Source organism: Amphiura filiformis, chromosome 6 (assembly GCF_039555335.1).
Source record: "Amphiura filiformis chromosome 6, Afil_fr2py, whole genome shotgun sequence".
Lineage (NCBI taxonomy): Eukaryota > Metazoa > Echinodermata > Ophiuroidea > Amphilepidida > Amphiuridae > Amphiura > Amphiura filiformis.
The window spans coordinates 63,337,325-63,364,469 of NC_092633.1; the positions used below are offsets into that span (position 1 = coordinate 63,337,325).

Genomic DNA, 27,145 nt, shown 5'->3' on the forward strand with positions numbered 1-27,145 from the left:
ATCTTCATGCCATTGAAAAGGATACGAACTCTTTAGATAAATATCATCAATTGAATACCAAAATTATTACTCATGGGGAGATTCCGAATTATGTTATCAAAAACAACATTTTGAAAGTATATTTTGAAATATATTTATTGACGGAATACTCCCAAAAACAGGAAAATACAACTAACCACAAACATGATAAAAAGAGATTATGGGCGAGAACTTTCTGAAAGCTTCTGAGAAAGGTTGCGATTTGTTACGCCTTTTGCCGCGCCCGACGCCGCGTCTCACTATTAATTTTAAAAATCACTTCACAATGTTTTACGGGCGTAATCACGAAAATGGTGTAAATCTTAATCTCTCAATTATGATATGGCGAGGTACGGCTAACGTCCAGGAATATACAGAGCAGATGAAGAGTTCCACAAATTCACACGGTGAATGCCGTAGAGTCAGTTTTTGTTTGGTTTTGTATGTATTCCGTAAATGTGTTCTGAAAGTAACGGGAAATAGCTGATACCCACCTCTTTAAATCTATAATCGTTTCCTGATCTTCCGCAGCCTACTTGATAGATTTTGCAACAACTGTCTGGTGTGTCTCCCACTCCGAATGTTTTACCTGCATACTGAAACCAGTCATTGGGTCGGTCAAACCCACAACACTTTTCCTGAAATGATCAAAGAACACGGCAACATTAATTGATTTATAGCCTTGATAATGTACAAAGTATTAATTTCCGTCAAAATATACAGGATAATAACCACACACCTCACATAAGAAAGCAAAATTACGTTGATTCAACATGGCCAAAGTCAATATAAGACAATGGGACAATAATGATAATGTCTCAAGTCACTCCTTATATAAGAAAAACGTATTTTGGCAGCTTAAACGTATCGCGTACAATGTACTCAAGTATCTACCACCGATAGTCCTAAAGCTACATACTGCAGTTACTGTCCGTTTTCCTATACACAATACACAGTGCTCTCACCATTGACGCGTGACCTCTACAAATGATGTATGTTGGAAGAATGGGCACTTGCCTAGTTAACATCACTGTGTGAAAAATAACCAGCCAATATTTAACTTATTCTCCAAACTTCTAGCAAATATATTTCTCTAACATGACCTAAAATTACAGCTAGGTTAGATGTTGAGAAATAGTCGCACTTTTGTAAAATATGAGTGAGGGCAAGGCATAGCTAGCCAACTCCCCGTGTTAATTGAATGGAGATTTGACCGAAAATATTGGTATCGGACCGCTCACTTCTGAAGGATGCCACAAAAAAACGGTACTGGGTACTGTAGGTGATTGACAAAGGGTCGCACTTTTGTGTTTTAGGAAGGATATGTAAACGACAGATAACACCAAAAATATGAAGAAATTATTTCCAAACCGTGTTAAGTCAACAATCATTATGTTGCTCATTTTCAAGAATGCTGGTTAACAAAAAGCAGGCCATTGTCTCATTTCGTGAACAAAGGTCCACTACCATTGTTTCTTTGCGTTTCCTTTATAATCGGTTACCCAACTGAAGCTGTATTATAGCAGCTCATTGCTATATCGCACATATAAAACAGACACATGTGCACAGCCAGAGAAGATCCGATTTAATCAGTTGAGCTGTTTCAATGAGTGTTATATTGGTTTAATAGCTTTTAATGGGGTTTAAGTCCTGCAAAGGTCGAGGTGAATTCTACTGTAGACATGACTGCATCATGAAATGATCTTTATATTATACATCTTTCTTTTGCATTCATCGACGCTTTTTAGGGAAGTCATAGTCAATAACCTGTCAACAAGAAGTGTAACATTTTTCAAAACTAGTGATATTTTTTAAAACTATGTAACCATTTTTTCAAGATATATGGTGTACCACTAACAGATAGGGCAGCGTAGACAACTATCTTTAACACAAAACCAGTACAGACAAATTAGAGATATTAAAATATCTCTAATTTGCCTGTACTGGTTTTGTGGAAACGAAAAGAACGCCATCTATAATTGGTTGTCAATGTTTAATGTTTACTTGACCAACCAAACAAGCTTTAAGGGGCCACAAGTTACACCATACAAGTTTTATAATAAATAAAAGAGCTTTTTATAAAATTTAATTATATTATAACAATGTCATTGGTAGCACATTTTGTTTGCCAGAACTAGAGCAGACATTTACAATGTCACACATCGTTGCGCTCGGTCATAATTGGCCCATTATGTAATAAAAGATGCATGCGCTCAATTCAGTTCGGGGGCACTCGTAATAACCGGACGTCTCTGATTTCAAAGACGGGTCAGTGATTTCACATACGGGGGTCTGTGATATCACATACGTCGAGCTTTGTTGACAGCTCGGCACCCGATGCAGCACATCGGAACGAATCAGAGTGTATTAGAATAAGCTTTCCTATGTTTAGAAAATATCTACCTGTGCAAAAATTATATCTATCTGTGCAAATTCTGACAAATGGTCCCAGAACGCACTTAGATTGCAATGGCCAAAATCAAATGTTTTGAAGTAAAAAAATCCCAATTTTACTATCCAATTCATGAATTGGATAGTAAAATTGGCAGGCACTCAATATGCTCAACTTGGGCTAGCTACAACCCTGATAAGGCCTATACACAATTCACAAAATTATTCCCACTGCGCCGGCACGTTCATCAAAATTACTTATATCGTTTGCGACTGGGTTTTGAAACTAGGGAGTATGTGATAAATGAGACGTCTCTGAAATATGATACTGTTATGTGACATGACGCTTCAAGTGTTGAATTGGCACATTTGAGAGACACATTTTTGCATCCATTTTTTATAGTCCATTATTTTACTAATGAGACATTGAAAGTAAACGAGTATTTTGGTATGGGGATATGTTTGTCGATTTCAATTTACGATAACGATACTATAACAACAGAAAGACCCGAAAAACATGTACAGAGTTGAACCGGCTTGTCCCTCTCATCATTAATTGATAAAGCGTCACCTCATATATTCAGACATGGACTTTACATTATTTGTAATGTTGACAAGTTGTTGAATATTTCGATGTCACGGAAGGCGTCAATATTTACTGTGAAGTATCATCGCCTTCATGTCTTGATTTTAAACCTGCCACTAACCTACTAACATCAGCTATCACGGGTAACAAGTACTACTTAAACAATTCATTTGGGACGTCATGGGCATGTATGAAATATAAATCAGCTAATCTGACATCTAATCTTAGCATAATTGTACAAAACGATGCACATTTTACTACTATATTTCAAATACTCTCTACCGATTAATTGTGATAGAATTTGTCAAATGTTAGAACAATTTGCAAAGTGATGGCTTTCAATTTGGCATAAGTATATACCTTACATTGTGTGTACTACAATAGTACGAGCGTTTTCTTCCCTTTTCTTGGGACCTTTTATTCAAATGATTTACTAGCATTTATAACAGCGCCATCTTGAAATGAACGTATCCAACTCATGATAATTATGAGATGACAATATACTTGAAAATACACATCGCTTTTATTGAAAGTTTCTTATTATCCTGGTAAGAGCTAAAAGTGGCAGAAACGATTTTCAAAGATATTTTTAGAGAAAGCTTTATCAGCAGTTACTGTTTTATTGATGACAGTTTCACATAAATACATAGCGAATGACGCTTGCAGTAACTCTCTGTGGAATCCTCTCTTAAACAACACTGGACGTGTTCCTTGACGTTGACATGATAATGTTCCAATATTTGGGTTAAAGGATATTCTAGAAACAACCATACTGCCATTTTCCCATCTTAAAACCAATTAGGCATACTAACGTTCATTAACTTTTCATGTAAAGAAGAATATCTAAAATATTTTTAACTTCATCTCGGGCTTCATCTGTGTTTACAGTCACGAATTCTCTAATACATATCATTATTCTCCTGTTTCCTGTGACTTCGTTTATTCAAATTAAGACATAGATGTGGAGAGACCGAGCTTAATGCACACTTGTTGAGAACTAGGCTAATCTTGATTTGTTACATCAAAACAGATGAGATTTGTTATTGCTAGTCACGTACTATATACGGATTGTGATAATCACAACATCTTTCCTAGTATTCTAAACATGTTTTTGCTTTTTTGCAACAGATTTGTGTCGTATATATTTTTTTCGACAAACAATGACTATTATGCTGTCGCTTACGCAATTCCACAATCCACTGCAACAGTTCACCAGAAAGTTACACCTATTAAATGTTTTCATCACTGTTACTTAATATCTGCATCGCAATACTTTGTTTTGGTTTTTGGAATTTGATTTTAAAATTTGCGACTTCGTGACATCATTCATTCGAAATCAACAATAGATATTTCAACAATCAACATTATAATCATGGCCTCATTTTGTCTCTGGATTTTTTTGAAAATTTATGTGAAATAGCTTTCAGGCTAAATTAAAAATTGATATAAAACGTTTGGTTTTTGATCGGTTACAAAAATAACTTTTAGTCATTGATTGAAATTGTGTCTGTCAATCATTACACTAGAATATTTACTCCAAAGGCTCTTTGATTTCTTCAAATAATTTTTGTAATGATAAAGGGAATCCCCTGGCCCTGTATAATTACGCAGAGATGTGCATCCGTATCCGCTGTGCATGCTGGGAGCAGCTATAGCTTACCTCTTGTTGAAGAGTATCCCATGCTTTAGTGAAATCTTCATGATCATCATGGTTATACACAACCATCTCCTTGTGGGTTGATTCTTGAATGTACGAGTGAACTTCGTCTTGCAGGTTAAGTCCAGCGAAGGCAATGATGATAATAGACACTTCCACGCATATTACTCCTACGATGAGAAAGTAAAACTGAGAACGAAAATATAGGAAAACAATTATAAATAATCTGAAATTAAACAACTACCCTCCAAACACCAAGTCTAGCAATTAAACAAATTCATGCCACTAATTTGTAAACGTATAATTTGTTTAGAAGCTAGACATTACACTGTTAGAACGTTTGGGTAAAACTTTACCTCTAGGTGAACAACCCTATAGGCTAAAAATAATAGCTTGGTCTCATTTTCCCTGCGAGCATTTGATTCATGTTACGCGTTTGCACGAGCAAAATTGCATAAGGTTAATCGGCTGTAAAATCAATGTTCAATTTCAAGAGTAACATTGACCAATAGAAGCCTTTAATAATGTAATATTGCCCAACAGCAAATTTAATGTAAAACAGAGGGCGCTATTTACTGCCGTATAATCTCATAAAGACTGATTATGAGTATGGATTCAGTCGCATACAGACTGAAAACCGTATTAGAGAGACCAGGTTGACTGTTTTTGTAGTCGATACGCACACTATGATCTTGAACTTTATTTGTTTCTTTGTTTGTTGGTATATTTGTTTGTGTGTTTGTGAGTTTTTATAATTAGTACATAGCTATAGATCCATTCAGGGACTGTAGAATTGGCCAATTAATATTAAATACTTACCGTTAATAACCAACAACCGCTATCTCTTGCAGCAGCTATGCATCCAATGATGGATATAAAAATAATAAAGAATCCTACCCCGATGAGAACATAGGCAACGTAGAGGTAGGGAACACCAGATAGAAACACGGCATAAGTCCCACTCAAGAACCCCAGGTACATATATATTCCAGTCACAAGAAGACCTATACCTGTCAACTGGAAAGACAAACAAAACAACATGATTAGATTTTCTCTTTTAATATGATGACGCTACGCTAGTAAAGTACAATTAATGTTTGCTATATTTTCTCCAGATAAGGTTTTTTTCTTAACAAAGTATGTTATACACAGCAAAGAATCCTAATATACAACCTTACAGACTTAAACAACATACCGGGGTTTAAATCTGGCACTCAAACTTTTTAGATAGTTTTTGCTGTGTAAGAGGGAATTAAAGGATGTTGTTCAAAAGTTGCTCGTAGGTTGAGCAAAATGAAATACAATCAGTGAATGGCGCCAATATAGAATCCATAACAAGATTTGGACTAGCCTGTGGATAAACGTAAGAATTACAATTAATTGCGATTGAGATAGATTGTCAGTTAAAACAGGTATTTGAAAAAATATATGGATACCTTGACAGCTCATACAACGTCGTTATCGACAAAATAAAGACGTCAACAGCACAATATATATCTTCACAAAATCAATTTTCGGCATAGGTATGTTGTTTAATAAAAACATATAAATGCCAACCTTATCAGTGATCGAATCATTTGTTATTGTATACGTTAACAGCGCAGAAAATGTCTTGTAATATTTAGAGGAAAAACAAATGCAAAATTTAGTCGACTAGGCTATATAGCATTTATGCTTGATTTCCCGGGAGGCTCAAGTTGTCACTTTCCGTTCAATTTCATCGTATAAAAATCAATGTCCTAGATAAAACACCATGATCAGATGATGCAAAGGAAATGAGAAACACTGGCAAACAATATATTTGTTTACTTCAAAAGGGAAAAAAAATTGGATCCGTAAAAGAAGTTATGTGTCCAGAGGATGTGGCTATAGGAACAAAGACCAAACAAACATATTCTTGTTTACGCCGTAATATTGTAGTATTTCAACCATTTTACAACTTCAGCTGTGTAACTTGCAAAAATTCCCGCTAAAAAGTGGTTCTTTGAATTTTTTAAAATACATTAAAAATACATTAAAAATCGCATTGGACTTTTCGTACTGATTATACTATAATGATTACCTGCCTATAATGTTCTGATCACACTATAGACTGGGATTATATGTGACCCCATTGCCAAGCAATTTGTTCCTATTGTTCCTTGTCTGGAAAAATTCAGGGACTGTGCTTTTAAATAACCCGCCAGAACACAATAAGGCCATTGACCTGTGTAGTGGTCATACGTTGTTCATTCGACCATAAAGATTTCTAGTCCCTCAGCAACTCATTAAAAATGCGTTGCATCCGGTCAGGGATTCTATTATAATAATTCTAATCCTTTCTTTGAGGTGAATAGATAAAAGAGAGTTCTTGAAAAACAGGTGTGATGTTGTAGATAATATATTATCATCAAAGTTGCTGGCATATAGGACATTTCGTGGAAGTGGCGCTTATTATATATTTCTTGTAAACACAATCTAATGTGGTACTCGCTACATGGAGAAGGTCGGTCTGCAAATGTCCAGTGCATGAAGCTATATAGTAGAGATATTATAGCTTCATGTTCAGTGTAAATCAATTAAAATACTATAGCTGGATAAAAAAAATCGTGATGCATTCCTTCTTGTTATGGACGATATTAATTTTGATATTATTGTGACAAAATCCATTTCCTTCTCAATTGATTAGGCTCCAGTCTTAGGCTTTCTTTTCTAAAAATAAATCCTAGGGCCTAAAGGCAATTAAATATGGGCTAAACCCATATTCGGTATGCGGAAAGTTTTCATAGTCATCTATTACCTATACCAGGGGTCCGCAAATAGCGTGGCTTCCCGAGTGGCGCGAGGCGCCGTTTAGATTTAAAATAAATAAATAAATAAATAAATAAATTCCCATGTTCTCCGTGTAAAGACAGGCTAAAATAGTGCAAAATATTGCACCAAATGGCGTCATTTGCACCTCAACTTAAAAAAACAAAACGATAACTTCACTCTGACTCCCCCGGCCGTGCTAAAGCACCGCGAAAGCTGCTTCGCAGCCATTGAGTGGCGCTTTTCAGTCTTTTATTTCATGTGGCGCTTCAACAAACCTATTTGAGGAAGCCTGACCTATACCAGTTTTCACCCCGATGTGGCAGTGACGTCAACACGTTGAAGCAGCTGTTTCGCTCGCGCATCTATGCGGCGTCTTTAAGCGTGTGCGAGTGTACATCAGCGCTTTGATCGAACGCTAGGGAGTGTAATGAAATTCATACAGTGCTGATGTCACTGCCATATCAGTAGCCTGAATCCTTCTGGCCTCTAATGACGGCGTCTTTTATTTACCCACAATCCGTCACGTTGCCTTATTCACCAACAGCACAACCCGATGACCGTGCGTAGTTGTTGAAAAACTGAAGGATCCAGTCTACCACATCAGGGTGAAAATGGTATAGCTTATCGCAAACCAGCCAAATTTGTATATGTTTGAATAGCTATAGAATACCCGTGAATATAGTGTCAGAAACTCTCACACATCTTGGGATAACCTTGTCATTAATGTGAGACTGAAAGCAACGCCATTTTGGGGATATATTTGAACATTGCAAGGGAAAACATTGCGGTAAAAGTAAGTTAATCATGAAAATCGTTTAATTCTAATAATATCAACCAGTAACGGACACTTAGCCAAGACTATGTGAGAAGTTTGGGGTATGTAAAGCCTTTTCCTGTTATAAAAAACAAGGAAAAAGCAGTCCAAAATTAAACAACTCGATATTTAAAGAAAGTACATTTTGAGAAGGCCTACGCTGGTTCTTTTAATTCTAGTTCAAAATCTGTTCATCACCTGCAGTCCGATTTGGTATCTATGGTTTCATAAAAGTATTGGGAACTCTTTTTTATGATATTTTGGTTTAAAAAAACGATACTGTTAAAAATATCGGTATTTATGCCAGCGACATTTCTATTATGTAAAATGCATTGAAAATTGTCGGCTAAAAAGTGCATAAATTAAAATCGCGAACAGTAATAGAAACAACAACTATCTACATTCCAAGCGGAAACGCTTTTCAAAAACATACCACCTTTTTCGGGCAATCGCTGAAACCGAAATATGAAATTCTAGGCCATCTGTAAAAAAGTGCGTGAGCAGAAATGACCATGAACTTGGGTCACCGAAATAAGTGTTTATATTGGTGTCAAGCCTTTCATAGTGATACAACAATTAGCCCCCAATAATGGCTTTCATTTGAACCGTTATTTGTTAAACTGCGATTTTTACTTTTTGAGAAATCAATGAATGTATCAAAAAACTTTTCGAAAGTCGATTAAAAATGGCCTAACCCGTTAAGCACTTCCCAACATTCTACTGTGTTACTTGCGGTTAGCATAGCTGTGTGAGCGAACATGACACCACTATACTCGCCCACTGCATATAGACGTACTGCACGTGCATGGTTTAATTTGAATTTGTACAGTTATATTTACATCAAAAACGCTGTGAAGATGCTGGTCGATTTCACATTTTATGGTATCTACAGAAGGTGTGAATTATCCTTTAAACACACATCACTTTTGTTCTGAAATCGACTAAGTAATAATGACACACGCACAATTCTAAAACAACATATTTTGCACAGAGTTCAATGGGATTTGACAAGTAAAGTGACAGTTGAAAATCTAGTGATAACACTTTCGCAGTGCATGATGGGGCTTCCTTAAATCATCCTCTGTTATGTGTCTGACCGGATGACCATCTTTGCAGCAAGATTTGAAATCTAAGACAGAGGATGTTTCCATAAAGGTTAGAAGGCATCTTCGTTGCTGTTTTGTTTTGAAAGATGTCTTTATTATATTCTCACACGGCACGGTAGCTTATTGTATGTTTATAACGTTTCCTTGATAAGTTAGAAAAAGCCTGTTAGATTTTTAGGGATTAGATTTGTTTCCTCACATGGCATGCATCCGTATTAAAGTGTAGCTAAGTGTGCAGGTGCAACAGAAACGATTGGAATGGATTTGAGCTACCGGGGTGGAGGAATAGGGACATACATGTATCTAGAGTACATATCCAAATCAGACCGAAGCTTCACCCACCGGCTGGTCCTATAATAAGAATTTTGAAAGCTTGGCTGATCAGGTGTTTGGCTTACTTTCTGTCTCCGAACATTTCCCCCACTTACATGAGTAAATCTGGGTATCCATGCCGTTGGGTAATGCGGCCTATACACGATCAAAATATTGATCAATATTGGGGACCCTAGATGCAGGAGTAGATACAAAATCTACCATTGTGCGTGTTCAATGGTAGATTTTGTATCCACTCTTGTATCTAGGCTCTTTGATATTGATCAATACGATTGAACGTGTATGGGCCGCATAAGAAATGGGCCAAACGTTCAATAAAATATTAAACGGCATCTGAGGGATACAAGCTTTTAACTTCGATCATAATTTTTTTTTATAGAATCTTTTAAGTGAGACAATCGGATGATTCTAAAGATGGGATGAAATCACATGAGTATATTTGCATGTTTGTTGAATTAGTTGATTTGACTGTAATAAACACGTTCCCGATTGCTAAATATTTAACGTAAAAATTGACATTAATGGTCAATGATGGTACCAACAACATCATTGAGTGATTCCTGTTCGGCCGGTCGATGACACACAAAAGATGATATTTCATATATATTTTGATAGCAAGGTTCAGTACGGTCAACAACAAAGTTCACTTTTTTTGTTTTACGGCTATATACTGCCCCTAAGGAACTTTGTGTTTGAATTTTAAAAAGTTTTTTGCAATTCATCAGCAAATCACTTAATGCAGGAAAGGAAAACAATCAATGTGTTTTGTTCAATTCTCGTGCGAATCACAAAGTCCCATGGTAGGTAATTATTGCTATGGTTTTTTGTTGAAAGAGGAATTCAATTACGGGTAGAATGGACTTCTTTTGAAATTATCACTTGCCAGTACTGAACGAGGTTTATACGTTTTCAGTTACCATATGGCGCATACACATTATCGCCACTATTATCTGAAAGTTATGGCCCTCATCACTGCTCATCACCATTAAAAATACACATTGTCATCGTCTCGATCAAGAAAAGATGAGGCACTATGATTGGTATGGTATACACAGTGTTGTCATGGTAATGTTGCTACACGCATGTATATGTTATTATAATACCATAGCTACTATACTCCCTATTAATATCTTAGCATACAATTTGAATGATTCATTTGGTCAAAAATGAAACTTCTTATATCATTAATATCAAAGTTAAGATAAAAGAATAAAAAGTATCAGTGTAGCAATTGGCAGGACCGAGATTGGAGCAAACATTATGATCTCTCTTGTACGTATAATAGTTTGTTCACATATCATTGTTGTATTTGTTCACATACGTTTTGGGAGCATCTGTTAAATGAATTTTATTACATTTATTTCTAATTCATTACATCTTCTTTATTCATTAGTGTATTACAACTAAGACATCAGTATGCTTTATCCAGTTTCCGGTTTCTACGGTAAACATACGCGCATATTTATAAGCCCAATATTGCTTAACAGGATTTTACAGAGTTGTTCAGACAGTTTTAAAGTCAGCATGTTCAACATAACCTCAATGTTCAGCATAACCTTATTACAACAATTATGTATTACACAATGGTTAAATAAGGTGATGCATGTAACATTATTTATCATGGCGATATCAGATACATCAGGTACAGATCCATGTCACTGACACTGTAGCCTTTCTTTGATGATTGATGATTGTTTGTTTTACTTCGCGGAAACAATATTATTGAATTCAATATTTTGTCGTCAATCCATCTATCATGTCTGTGCACTTTTCCCTTGCTGGTATATGAAATGATAATGCTTTACCATGCTTACGAATTGCCTATTCCGGATATACAGCTAGGGACATACACCACTTTCCCTGTGGCAAGATGCGCAACAATAATAATGTAGTAGTGCTTATTCAAATTGCAGTTCGTATTATTTTGTTAAATGCAACTTTGTTGACAATGACCTTTGATATCTGGATGCTAAAGGATTTTGTGGGGATAAGATAGCAATAAAACAACTACGGAGCTTATAAGAGATTTCAAATGACCATTATATTGAATGCCACATTTTTATTTTGATAAAACCATTGGAAATCTTTAGCTTTTGTAGTAAAAATATGCTCAATAGTAGAGCATCGTATTCGTAGCACACTGGTTAAGGGTTTTGCCTTTGGTGAGAGAGGTCCTGCGGGCTCAAAATCTCTGCAGGACCAACAAATCTCAAAATCAAATCAAATCCGCGCTCGCCTCTTGGCTCATCTGGAAAATGCTGGGCAGATGAACCATGACACATGACTGTCCTGTAAAATGCCCTGACACGCCACAGTATTAACGGCGACCACCTTCACCATGGCCAGGTCACACTGGTTGATTTTCCGTTAGCCTATTATATACTAGACATTAAAACATATGTATTTGATTATTTCAAAAATCTTGACAAGTCTAGAATTGTGATGTATTTTACATAGGGGAAGCAATACTTTTCTGGAACATCCAAACATCATATATTCCGATGATTTGCTCCAATGTTTCATTATATCCCACTAATTGGTTGTCTTTCTGGTTATTTACTGACGCGCATTATGCAAAAATTAGATGACGACCTTTCTGCCGCACAAATTCAATGGAAATTTATGTTAAATTAGAATTCATGAGATTCGGATATCAACTAAAATTGCTCTCGATGTTTTGCTCATAAACTTGCCAATTGAAATAATATTCCCAATTTCCTATCCTGGTTTCCTATAGCAGCAGGCTTTGTTGGCTGCTTATAATTTCAATTTTGAGACCGATTTATGTCTTAAGTAAATTTAACGAAGTAAATTTAATATTTGGAATTATAGTTTTGTTCAAATGTATATACCGTATAAATTTACGATTATAGAGATTGCTTCAATTGCTTTATAACATGGTCAGCTTAACAATACGTAGGGCCCAAGTGCAATTATGAAATTACCATTTAGATTAAAACACTTCAAGTTTTCGGTTCATGTGATTTCTGATAACCATAACCAGGGCAATCGATTAATTCCAAACGTTAAAAGCATTTAATTTTCACTCTAATATCAGTATCTTTATTCACGTTGTAAGTCCTGTGATGGCGACTTCGAACTTCTATTTAATGCTCTGTTTATTTCAACATGGGTTGATTTCAAAATATACTGCAATTGCCAGCGTTATGTGATTGGTTCCTCGACGCGAGCCAAGGAATCGCTTGTCGCCAACGATTCAAACTATAAATTCAACGCAAGGATATTTTGATTTTCCATCAATTTAATATGACTCTTAAAATCCAACTCACGACATATAGAATAAACAAGACAAACACGACAGAATAATAATAATCATAACAACATTTAAAAGGCTCTTCATATACAATTTGGTCCCTAGTCACGGACGAGGGAAAATAAAATCTCAATTGTTTAGATTAAAAACAAGAAATGATGCTCGCCATCACGTTTTCATGAATTCTTGCCATGGTCCAACATAAACCAAGCGGAAATTGAGTTTAATTGCTAGCGGTAAGCGATTATTTTGGAGATTTGGTCCAATGAAAATTATTTTTATTTTGGTACTCTTATTTAGTAAATTCAATCGCTCAACGCCAGCGATTGTAATATAAATCCAGCGCCAGTTGCCTAATACGATATGGTAATGACAGTAGAATTGTAAAAAAATTGCATACGGAAATGGAATTATAGATTAGCCTCTTAGGCTGTATATGGCCGACCAGAGCAGCTTGGTTCCTGCCTGTATGGGTTCTTTTAAAGACGCTGCTTCATTTATATTGACATGGTTTTATGAAATTGAGTGTGCTAAAGTACACGTAACCCATGCTTTTTGTTTTCGTTTTGTCATTTATTTATTTACCGATTTATTTATTTATTTAGCGTATTATTTTCCTGAATGTCAGGCTTCATTTATCACGTCATTGTCTATTTGACCAGGATTACTCATGCATATAAAACCCTTGTAATAATATCTGATCAAAAACCTCCAATTGAAGGTATTTGATCAGATGGAATCAAGAATTCATGTATGATTATATATTCTCAATTATTATAAACAATATAAAAATAACATTTACATTTCACGATTTGATTTTAGAATCTATCTAGTTTTATAGTATATTTAGCTACCTCGAGACAGTACGATAGCGTCCGCGTGTGATACACGCGTGATCAAAAGGCGGTGCATCTGAAGCGTGCGATGCGGCGCGTAGTGACTGCACCGCCTTTGATATCGCGCTTGTATTACAAGCGGATGTTACTGTCTTGAGGAAACCAAATGAACTATAACAATAAGAGAAATAATTTTGTTCACTAATTCTAATACTATAGCACTGTGCAAGTAATTTACGTTTCAATTAAACTGTTTCCTCATCACAAAATTTACGACATTTTCTCTATTTTATCCATGATATTGTGTAATTTAATGGCAATTATCAATCCCTCCATTCATTTCCGTACACAGGTCAGTTGTGCTATAAACCTGAAATTAGATTCAAACCTTATTTTGTTTTCATTTTATGGAGACAAGTTATATGAATAAATAAAGGTTTAATGCTTCCCTTCACCATGAGCAGCATTTAAAAATTCAGAATGTACTGACAGGCATGGTCTAAAAATACACGCTTTTACTTTCAACCTAAAACATAATGCTCTGCAATTTATATATTTGAAAAAAATATATATATTGTTTTACGATCCACATCAAAATTTCAAGTTTTATATTTGGGGAAAAAAAGAAAATTATTATTGAATAATGGCCCGAGGACAAACCTGGACAAGGGAAGTACCCTCAATACGCCAGCCACCATTGGGAAATGTCTTGAATAAGGAATACCGGTAAAGATGCGCGGCTAGGCTACCACCTGTATTTACTTAGTAAACAAATGTACTCTCTCGCCGATGTCCGCCTCTCTTTCCCAAATGACATTTGATTTTACTATTAGATCTTAGAATGTACTTTGAGATTAGATGATAGGATGTACATATATTTTATATTCCCTTAAGTGGGTGCGTAAGTTTAGTATTTAACATAGCACATGTGAAGGCAATACTCTAATATTCAAATAGTATTTTCTTTTCAAACCACAACTGTTTGTACTCACATTTTGAAAATTGAACTGGATATTTTGATATGAAGCTGAATAATGGTCAATATAATAAATTGGTTTTATATGCTAATGCGTTTTCTGTAAACCTTCCAAGTCAAATCTCAGGACCATAGTCTGTTAAATACAAAATAGCTTAAAATGTAGCTTGTGTAGATGCTCCTTGTATTAAAAATCGTTGCTTACTTGATGTCATTTGGAACCATCATGGATGATAGCGATTGCGAATATATACTTAAGAGAATCTCTTACAGTTACATATTGAAATCATTTTGATTACAATGACATTTTCCAGATAAATATTAGTCAATTATGAAAAAGGCAGCTGAAAAATATGTTCAAGGCAATTGAATCATTATGATATCACAATAAAACCTCTTTAATACTAGTTAATGAGAGGCAGATGGGCTTTGTACTTTATTTTGAATAATCATGATTATGTTTAAGACAATGGTTGACAATATATGAAAGATTTGAATAGTTAGAGCATCCGATATGCCCCTAACCTATATCCTCGGTAGGTTTTGAGACCGGCTTCACACAAAGGCACTAGTCATAATGTTTCACCCTAGAATTTCATTTAATAATTATTTTATACAATGTTTAAAACAGGCCTTTCTCATATCAAGCGAATTAAATTTGTGACTCAATCAGAAGGCATTTTTATATTTTCATTTTTTTCTTAATCAATTGGATTTAGTTTTCTTCATTACTCTTCTTGATGACTCAAATATCTCCATCTTTCGGTAAGCCTTTGTATTCGTCAGAAAGTCAAGGTTAAATACTGTCTGACAGAGTTTCAGAATTCAACGTCATACTAGAATTATACAGGCGCCGTGGCTTGTGACGACTCAAAAGAACGTGGGATGAGTCTTTGTGTTGGAGCGATGGAGTGGAATAATGGTGGACGAGTCAAATATACCATTGACGTTGGTTTCTTCTTATACATACATGTATTTCCCTTTGTCTAGAGAGGTGATTCACATATAGAAATCAACACTCCTGCATTGGTGGTCTACAAGGTTATTTTTTTATCCAGAAAAAGAATATAGTCAGAGTAAGATTTCTCTTGTATCATATATTATTTCGGTCATTTTGACCCCAGTTCAAAGACGGCACACAATACCTTAACCATTAATTTGACATGCTCTAATACATTCAAACATGAGAGGAACTCATGTTTATTAGTAAGTATGTTCGTGTCAGCTTCAAGCGACGTGACATTTTACTCATTTCGTGACATTTTGAATCTTGTTCACTGATTTTGCGACAGAAGAGCCTGTGTTCCTGGTGCAATAAAACTCAAAGTTCCACTCCTAGATTATCTCTTCCAACTACAAAATATCTTCAATTTTGTTTAATTGTGTCCCGGGTAATTGTGTCCTTTTTAATCAGCACACCTGAGACCATGTCATTGTTATTTCTCGTTCGTATTAAGCCCTTTAACCCTACACTTCATCTCGTCCGTCATTCTATCCTCATCCTGTTCCGATTCCCTGCCCTTCAGTTCCTATTCCAGGAAATGAAGCGACCATTAAGAATCGACACGACGTGATATAGACCTCATTTTACCGTGTTTACTGTGCAACGATGTCCGACACACCGGAACCATGGCTGATCTAATGTCATTGCGGCTATATGGTTTATACAGACAAGGAATACGTAAAAAAGACGATTAACAGCGGTCGGTTTCCCGACACTTCTCTCGTGTTTTGATGTTTATTTACTCGAACAGTTAAAAAAGAAAAGTAGAAAGAAAAAGGCGAAATACACCAGGAGCTACCAGGCACCTTAAACATCTCCAAAGTTAATATAATACCACTTGTTCGATCTAAAAAAAAAACATATTTTGTTATCCAGTTTCTCCTACAGAAAACTGTCTTGTTTAAAATAAGTAATTTTCAAAATATTTTAAACTGATGAGATGTTATTTATTTATTTATTTATTTATTTATTTATTTATTTATTTATTTATTTATTTATTTATTTATATATATATATATTTATTTATTTATTTATTGTACAAAATAACCCTTAGTCTAATAACAAACAGCAAATTATTTTGATTCAAGGGATTTATGCGACTGCCAATTATTGAGACTTGCAATTCAAATGCATTTATAAGACACTATGCCGCTGATTGCCGCAGATTCATGACTTCTAATCCACCACAAAAAACTTCCTTTTCATTTGATCAAAAGGACACGAGACACTCAAGAGACAACATATAATTTCCTCTTCTTTCTTACTTTTCCATCGAGACGGCTAGAAAATATCTTATTGACTTCTGTATCATTTTGACAGGATCTTGTATTGATTAAAATGTATGTTGGATATTGATTCCACATGATAGCGACCCAAATTGCAGAACATTATCAACACGTTAAGAAATAGGAGAACTTTTAAATCACTTATTTATTACATTACTAAACGCTTTGTTTGAAATAAATCACTAATCAAAAATTCCAAACAGTTTAGTGCAGCAAGATGGTATTTGTTTACAATATTGTAAAAAACGTTGCACACAGATGATTTGATCCAAGTTATTCATGTGTTATTCATGCAACTGCCAGTAATTTGAGAGTTGCAATCCAGGTGCAATTCTGTGCCTCATTATGAGACATCGAGCCACAGAAGCACGACTTCAAATCCATCAGGAGAAACTATCGGCAATTAGATGAAAAGGACACGAGACACGCAAGAGACAAAATTAAAACTTCCTATTCTTTCTAACTTTTCTACCGACATTACCGACTTTTCCACCATCATGTTCATTTCGATGTATTTAATGAAATGTCTGTTTGATTTTGACTCAACAGTTATATCAACCTAAAATGCAGAACTAAATCAACAATTAAACAATACGAAATTCGAGGTATATGACATAACATATTAAATTACTACGCACAAAATAGTTTATATAGCAAGTTACATAACCATGAGTTCTGTGACCAGTGCAAGATGGTACTTGTTTACAACATTGTAAAACAATACACAGAGATGATTTTGATCCAAGTTATTCATGCGCCTGCAATACCTTGAGAGAGTTGTTAATCTGTGTGCCTCGCTCTTAGATACCCAACCACCGAATCACGACTTCTAATCCACCAGGCGAAACTATCATCGCATTTGATCAAAGGGACACGAGACACTCAAGAGACCTACTTCCCTTTCTTTCTTACTTTTCCGTCGAGGTGGTCACAAAATACGTACCTCTTCTTGATTTTTGGATCATTTTAGGATCTTATTTATTAAATGTAGTTTTGAATTTGACTCAACATTGTTAGCAACCCGAACAGCAAAGCACAGTCAACAATTAGCAGTAAAGAAATAACAGTCAATTGAACTAAAAATTTATAACATTAAATATTAGTTTTGTGACTTGTGTGGGGAAACATATCCGCGTGTAGTATCTTTTATGAATAAGAAATAAGCGGTCTCCATCTCTTCTCATGAAATATTAAAACAAATCAAATACAAATACAAGACGAGGCTTTTATACTATTGAAAGTCGACAAGACACACAAAATTGACTTGAAGAGTTAGACTATGAGTGTACCGATCCTCTCATCGGAATGGGTTTGTTATTTGAAATGAAGTCAAGTACAGGTTTAGAAATGTAAATATGGTAGATCTATGCGTTATACATAAGGACTTTCACTAAGGAGTGTTTTCCTCTGATTTTGGCCTGTCTCAAACGGTTTAAATTAAGACAAAAACAGAATTGATTTAGTATTCATGTTTGTAAATTAATTCTTGAAGTTGGAACGAAATAATAAAACGCCATATCTAATGTAATAATGCGTCATCCTCATCCTCATCACATCATCATCATCATCATCATTCACTTGATTAATCACAACCACCACCACCAGCAGCAGCAACTGAAAAACAACATGAACGCAACATAAGCAGCAGCAACAAACAACCAACAAATATTAAAAGTAGGACAAATTTGTCGCAAGTGAGAGAGGTCTTTTTACAGTTGAGTTGAATCATTCAGTAAGTGTCTATTGCCATGATTGCTGTCGTTGTAATTATCTTCACTGAATCACTGGTGATCACACCAGGCAATTCCGTGCAACTGAGCCTAATGAGGCATGTAAAGTTGACCGACTCAAAATGGTTTCAGCCTCAAATCACACATTGTCTAAAATAGCACATCTTGAAATTGCGCAAAAAATACTCATTTCTTGAAATGAACTTTTGGTTATCTTTCTATTAAGTATTTATCGTACATTTTTGTCTTGTATATAGGCCTATACGGTATGCAACAAACAATATCCAATATTGTCTCTTTGTTCTTATTGAGTTAATGTCATCAAGTAGGCTACCCTACAGTGTCCTAAACATAATAGGTGACGAATGCTAGCTTCAAATCTTATTTTATTTAAAAGTGATGACAAATCCGAATTTCCTCCACGTGAATATTCCATTCGTTACAAACATACAAATCAAGACGTCTTGATCTTTACGATGACTTTTAATAAAAACTGCAATTGCATTCGAGCACAATTCATGATACAAGTATCGAATCTAAGACATATTGATTTAGGAACAAGCTATTTACCAACTAATTGTTTACCAACTAAAGACAATAAGTAGTGACAAAGGATTGACTACTATAAACAAAATGCACAGATAAAATATGAATTGTTTTGTTAGAAATTGGTTCTGTATATACATGCAGTTAACCTGTGTATATCCCGGTGTACATGTATATCTGTTACTCCATGACAAATCACATTACGTTGTCAACACATGTTTCTTATTTGTCTCCATCCATTTTGTTGTCTATGTTCCATCGCAGATATAAATATTGATGGACTATCAATTACTCCACTACCAAAAGCGTATTCTTCTCTACGAGTCACTGACCTCCTCTGAAGTGTAAGAAGACCAAAATTACGACTCGATCCAATAATTATGCTCAGGGAATGGAAGCACAGATTTGCTCAAGTTCTACATTTCCGATTAATTCATATTATTTCGGGGGTTGTCTAGACTTTGTAGATTCAATAAACCGAATTAAGTCAATATTGTTTGTACAATTGTATGTGTTTATCATTTAAAAGTACTACATCTAAAGGTGTTCAAAGTAGAAACAGTGTTTTATTCTGTTCGACATTCAATTCTAAACTTGTTCAAAACTCTTGCTGTTTGCTTGCAATATGGGGAACAATTTGATTCGGTTCAATATATTGAAATGATACAGTATTTTGGAGTTTAAATAAATGCACAATGAGTATTGTTTTGTTGAAAATAGGTGAAATGGTAATAACATGCAGTTTACTTGTGTATTTAAACCTGTTACTCCATGACAGATACAAGTCACATTATATTTTCAACAAATGTTTTTTATTTGTCTCTGTCTTTTTGTTATCAATGCTCCATCGCAAATATATAAAAATGTTGATTGACCCTCAATTACTTCCCGACATTACCCATTTAGTTACTACCAAAAGGCTCTAATGACCTTTTGAAGAAAAAGAAAACCAAATTTGCGACAAGATCTAATGATGTTCAAGGAATGCATGGAAGCGCAAATTTGTGGCGTTTGTACAATTGTATTATGTGTTTAGTCTGTTTGAAAGTTCCATTTAAATATTACTTCATCTAAAGGTGTTCAAATATAAACCGTGTTTGATTTCATTCGACATTCAATTGGAAATATGCTGCTCACTTGCAATTTGAGTGTGGTGAGAAACACGATTTGGTTCGATATTATGAATTGATACAGCATTTTTTAACATATCGAGTAATAATCCAATTACTCATCGTTTTGTTTATGGCACATTACAAATGATTTGCCATTTATATACATAATTTACCATACATTGATAAGAAGTACATTTTTTTGCTCGATCTTGTGGTAGTGAATCGTAGATTGTATAGAATGTAAAGACTAAAAGTCTTTCTAGAAGAACTGTTACACAACTTGACAAGAGTTCAATAATGAAATGCAGTTCCCGTGTGTCTAAACTAAATGTCATTGTTCTGCCTCGAATTCATTATATCCAAATGAAAGTAAACAGCGAAACACATTTCAATCTGTATCGATGCGGATCTACGTAGAGTTGTGCTATTATTAGGCTTACTTCGGATTTAGACGGCCCAGATAAAGCTACTTCTATGTGCCATAGTCTTAATGTTGACTTGCTTGCGTGCCTATCGTCACCTTACTGAATATGACTTGCAGGCGAATCTTATAAAACTTATCACCTAACTTGACGCTTAAGTGTAAAGATATCGCTCAACACTTGTCTAATAACCTGTCTAATTCGGTATGGAGTTTGGATGGAGTGTAGCAAAAATCTCTGAGAGGTACAAATGCTGAGATGATGCAAATGTATTGCGGAAACGTAAAGTAAACTTTGCTTATAGAATATTTAGTGACATATCCCAATGCTTATAATGAGGTATCATATCAGCTAGATTATATTTGTTTTTGCTGGACTTATATGGAACGGTAAGCTAAGGCCATATTTCAATTGGATACATGGTAACATTTCTCGTTATACCAGCCATACACATTGAAGATAAATCTGATATCAAGACGAACTCTTTACATAAATGTCATACAATACCAAATAATTGAGAATTCTATCATTTTCAATTTGCAAGTGCCATTATACGCTATTACCTGACACTTGAACAGCTTTTCTTGGTTTCAGTCTGATCAATGGAACTACAATAAAGACGTCCTACATTGTATGTATCAATGTAAGTGCACGGCGTGTGTAGGGGTGTACTAGTAAGTTTAGATAGCTGATTATGACATGTCTTGTTTATTTGCCACATGTACCTTTTTATCACCCAAAGAATGCCGTTTCGTTCAACCGTTACATTTAGTAAAAAACAGCATCAAATACTGTCTCTGTTATCAAAACTCTCAAAAACCAACATTTTAATATTTCGTCCTCACATACCTTATGGAATATTTCATTCGTAACCAACATGCAAATCAAAGACGGTATGAACTTCGTGATGATTAAAATACAAACTGAAATTAAAAGCGCAATTCATGATACAAGTATAACGTAGCTAAAGTATTGATTTAGGAACAGCTCATCGCTGTCTATAGCCTACCAACTAAAGACAGTTAAAGTAATAACAATTCAAGGATTTTGAGTTTAAACAATTGCACAAACATACATGAATTGTTTTGTTGAAAACGGATTCTGTATATTCATGCAGTTTACTTGTGTATTTAAACCTGTTACCCCATGACAGATACAAATCACATTACATTGTCAACACATGTTTCTTATTTGTCTTCCATTTTGTTGTCAATGCTCCATCGCAGATATCAATATTGATTGACTATCAATTACTTTCCGACATTCCCCATTTAGTTACTGCCAAAAAGGGTATCCCTCTCTACGAGTCCCTGACCTTTGAAGAATAAGCAGACCAAATTGTGAATACTATTCGATGATGCTTAGGGAATGGAAGCGCAAATTTGCTCAAGTTCTACATTTCGATTAATTCATGTTGTTTCGGGGTTGCCTAGGTTTCGTAGATTCATTAAACCGGTTTAGATCAATACTGTGTAGTTTGTACAATTGTTATGTGTTTTAGTCATTTTTTATTTATTATGTGTTTTAGTCATTTTTTTAAATTTAAAAAGTACTGCATCTAAAGGTGTTCAAATAGAAACCGTGTTTTATCTTATTCGAATTACATTGGACACTTGTTCAAAACTCTTGCTGCTCAGTTGCAATTTGAGTATGGTGAGCGACATGATTTGGTTCAAGTTAGTAAGATAAATCCAGAAAAGGGCATCTTTTCGTTTACTTACATTTATACAGGTCATTTTCATTTACAACAGTCAAGATAAATCTACGTCTGTGTGCCATAGTCTTAATGTTGACTTGCTTGCGAGCCTATCATCACCGTCCTGAATATGACTTGCAGGCGAATCTCACAAAACTTATCACCTAACATGACGCTTAAGTGTGAAGATATCGCTCAACACTTGTTTAATCACCTGTCTAATTCGGTATTACAGTATGGAGTTTGGATGGAGTGTAGCAAAAATCCCTGAGAAATGTAAATGCTGATGTGATGTAAATTTGAAAAGTAAATGTTGCTGATAGAATATTTAGTGACAAAATACCAATGTTCGAGATATAATATGACAGAGATTATAGTTGTTTTTACTCTACTTATTATTGCCAGTCTAGCTGAGGCCATCTTTCAATGGTAAAGTTTCTCATTGAGAATTCTATAACAGATTGATCTAATATCGTCAAAAAATGTCGTTCGGTTAAATTGTTACATTTAGCCTGGTAACAAACAGCATCTATACTGTCTCTGTCCTCAATATTCAAGCACAAATCACAAGTACCGAAGCTAAAAAATGTTGATTTAGGAATAGCTCTTCCCTGTCTGTTGCTTACCAACTAAATACAGTACGTAGTGACAAAGCAATGACTTACAGTTTCAACCAATGCTCGGGACAAATGCACAGAACAAACATGAATTGTTTTGTTGAAAATTGGTTCTGCATAGGTTTACTTGTGTATGTTACCCCATGACAGATACAAATCACATTACATTGTCAACACATGTTTCTTATTTGTCTTATCCATTTTGTTGTCAATGCTCCATCGCAGATATCAATATTGATTGACCCTCAATTACTTCCCGACATTCCCCATTTAGTTACTACCAAAAAGCGTTCCCTCTCTACGAGTCCCTGACCTTTGAAGTGTAATAACACCAAAATTGCGACTAGATCCAATAATTCAGGGAATGGAAGCGCAAATTTGCTCAAGTTCTACATTTCCGATTAATTCATGTTGTTTTGGGGATTGTCTAGGCTTTGTAGATTCAATAAACCGGTTTAGATCAATATTGTGGAGTTTGTACAATTGTATTATGTGTTTCGTCTTTTAAAAGTTTAATTTAAAAGTGCTACATCTAAAAGGTGTTCAAATAGAAACTGTTCTATTTAATTTGACATTCAATTGAAAACTTTTACAATTTAAGTCCATGTATGGTGAGCAATCCCATCTCTTTGTTTGCTATACATTAAAAGTTATTTGTCATTTACATACCATATTGGATTTAGAAGCAACACTTTTTACCCGCCCGACTACGAGGTGGATGTGTTAATAAATTGTTACACAATTGAGAAGAGTTTAATAATGAAATGCAGTTCCCGTGTGTCTAAATTAAATGTCAGTATTCTGCCTCGAACAATTCATTATAATGCAAGTGAAAGTAAAAAGCAAAAGTCTTTACAATGACGCAGAGCCCTGTGCAATACGCATTTGAATCTGTATTGAATCTGTATCATTATACGTCCACGCTGATTATGTAGGCTATAATTATCATAATAGATCCAATCCGTATCTCCATGGCATATTAGACTTGATACTACATACATAATTCTGATTTCGACAGCCCAGATAGACCTACTTCTATCATAATGGGTCATAGTCTTAATGTTGACTTCGCTTGCGAGCCTATCGGCACCTTCCTGAATATGACTTGCAGCGAATCTTACAAAACTTAACACCTAACTTGACACCTAAGTGTAAAGATATTGCTCAGAACTTGTCTAATCACCTGTCTAATTCGGTATTGCAGGATAGAGTTTGGATGGAGTATAGAAAAAACCCTGAGATATGATGCAGATTTGCGGAAACGTAAAGTAATTGTCATGATTGTTGCTTACTGACAAAATACCAACATCTAAAACAGCTATGAGATTTTATTTGTGTTTACGTAAGGTCATCTTTCGATGGTAAAGTTTTTTGTTACAGGACATACACGTTGAAGATGAATCAAATATCAAGACAAATTCTTTAAATAAATGTCATACGATGCCACAGAATCGAGAAATCTGAAAATTTCAATTTGCAAGTATCATTGTACGCTCGTTTACATGTTATTTACATGTTTCCTTTGATTCAATCTGATCAATGGAATTAAATAAAGACGTCGTATGTCTCAATATAAATGCACGGTGTGTGTATGTTTTGTATGCTGATTATGATGTTTCTTGTTTATTTGTTTGCCTGACGTAAAATGTATCTTACAGATTCATCTTCATATCGCCAAAGAATGTCGTTCCGTTAACATACAGCATCAAGACTGTCTCTGTTATGATTATCAAAACTCGCAAAACCACCATTTTAATTTCTTTCTTACATGCCTTACGGAATATTTCATTCATGATCGTAACCAACATGCAAATTAAGACGCTTTGAACTTTAAGGTGATTAAAATACAAACTGAAATTGAATTCAAACACATTCATGATACAAGTACCGAAGCTGAAAAATATTGACATAGGAACAGCTCTTCTCTGTCTATTGCTTACCAACTAAAGACAGTAAGAGGTGACAGTACAAGGACTTAACAAATGCACCGAACAAACATGAATTGTTTTGTAAAATATTGGTTCTGTATAATGCTGAAGTTTACTTGTGTATTTAAACGTGTTACTCCATATGACAGATACAAATCGCAGCATAATGTCAAAACAAGTTTCTTTACTTAATTTACTATATCTATGAAGTATATCCATCCATTTTGTTATCAAAGCCCATCGCAGATTGATTGACTATTTACTTTCCGACATTCCCCATTTAGTTACTACCAAAAAGAGTATTCCTCTCTACGAGTTCCTGACCTTTGAAGAATACGCAGACCAAAATTGCGACCAATAACTGCATAGTTTGTACAATTGCATTATGTGTTTAGTCTTTTTAAATGTTCCATCTAAAAGTACTGAATCAGGTGTTCAAATAAGCTCAAATAGAAACCGTGTTTTATTTTATTGGACATTCATGCACGGCATGTGATTGTTTTGTATGCTAATTATGACGTTTTACCTGTTTATTTTGCCTCTTAACAGATTTATCTAATATCGTCAAAGAATGCAGTTCCGTTAAATTTTTACATTTAGCCTTGTAACAAACAGCATCTATACTATCTATACTATCTCTATTCTCAATATTCAAGCACAAGTATCGAAGCTACAAAATGTTGATTTAGGAATAGCTCTTCCTTGTCCTTGTCTGTTGCTTACCAACTATATACAGTAAGTAGTGACAAAGCAATGACTTCCAGTTTCAACAAATGCCCGGGACAAATGCACAGAACAAACATGAATTGTTTTGTTGAAAATTGGTTCTGCATAGGTTTACTTGTGTATTTAAATCTGTTACTCCATGACAGATACAAATTACATTACATTGTCAACACATGTAATTTGTCTCCATCCATTTTGTTGTCAATGCTCCATCGCAGATATAAATATTGATTGACTATAAATACTTTCCGACATTCCCCATTTAGTTACTGCCAAAAAGGGCATCCTTCTCTTCGAATCCCTGACTAAACAGACCAAAATTGAGAACAGATCCAATGATATTCAGGGAATGGAAGCGCAAATTTGCTCAAGTTCTACATTTCCGATTAATTCATATTATTTCGGGGGGTTGTCTAGACTTTGTAGATTTAATAAACTCGTTTAGGTCAATATTGTGGAGTTTATAGAATTTTATTATGTGTTTAGTCGGTATGAAGTACTACATCTTAAAGTAGAAACTGTTCTATTAACCTGCATTCAATTGGAAACGTGTTCAAAACTCTTGCTGCTTAATTGCTTACAATTTATTGAATGTGATGAGCAATATGATTTGGTTCAATATTATGAATTGATACAACATTTTGTTAACCTATATCATCGAGTAATATAACTCCAATTCGTTTACTCTACATTAAATATCATATCATTATTATAAGTAATTTTTCATTTACAACAGTCCAGTCTACTATTATGTATAGTCTTAATGTTGACTTGCTTGCGTGCCTATCGTCACCTTACTGAATATGACTTGCAGGCGAATCTTGTAAAACTTAACACCTAGTTTGACGCTTAAGTGTAAAGATATCGCTCAACACTTGTCTAATAACCTGTCTAATTCGGTTTTACCGGATAGAGTTTGGATGGAGTGTTGCAAAAATCATGGAGAGAGGTACATGATGCAATTTGTAAATGTTGCTAAGAGAATGTTCAATGAAGAAATACTTAAATGCTCACATCTAAAACCTCCTATGAGATTAGATTTGTTTAAGTTGGATTGATTGTGACCGTCTACATAAGGTCATTTACGCTAGCGAAACTGATATCAGACAAATGAGAGTATTTCTTGGTTCTGAACTTCCGTAAAGTTTTCGCTTTTTTCTTTAATTCCATGTACAGATAATACGCATCGTAGCAGTTTTTTTATATGGCGAAAAAAGCTTACACACTCAAATTGAAGACTGTACTGATGACAATGATAGATGGACAGATAAAATTAGCTCAAATTGAAGCAGAAA

The 27,145-nt window shown here is 34.8% G+C and overlaps 1 protein-coding gene across 2 annotated transcripts in view; it reads right to left on the minus strand.

Annotated features, from left to right (window-relative positions):
• LOC140155798 (tetraspanin-9-like) overlaps window positions 1-27,145 on the minus strand; it is a 51,049-nt gene that overhangs the window by 1,967 nt on the left and 21,937 nt on the right. For both annotated transcript variants that reach the window (XM_072178765.1, XM_072178763.1), the window contains exons 3-5: window positions 5,472-5,669; window positions 4,656-4,841; window positions 513-656 (exon numbers count right to left, since the gene is read on the minus strand). In XM_072178765.1, coding sequence (XP_072034866.1) covers window positions 513-656; window positions 4,656-4,841; window positions 5,472-5,669 — 528 coding nt within the window. The remainder of the gene's footprint in view (window positions 1-512; window positions 657-4,655; window positions 4,842-5,471; window positions 5,670-27,145) is intronic.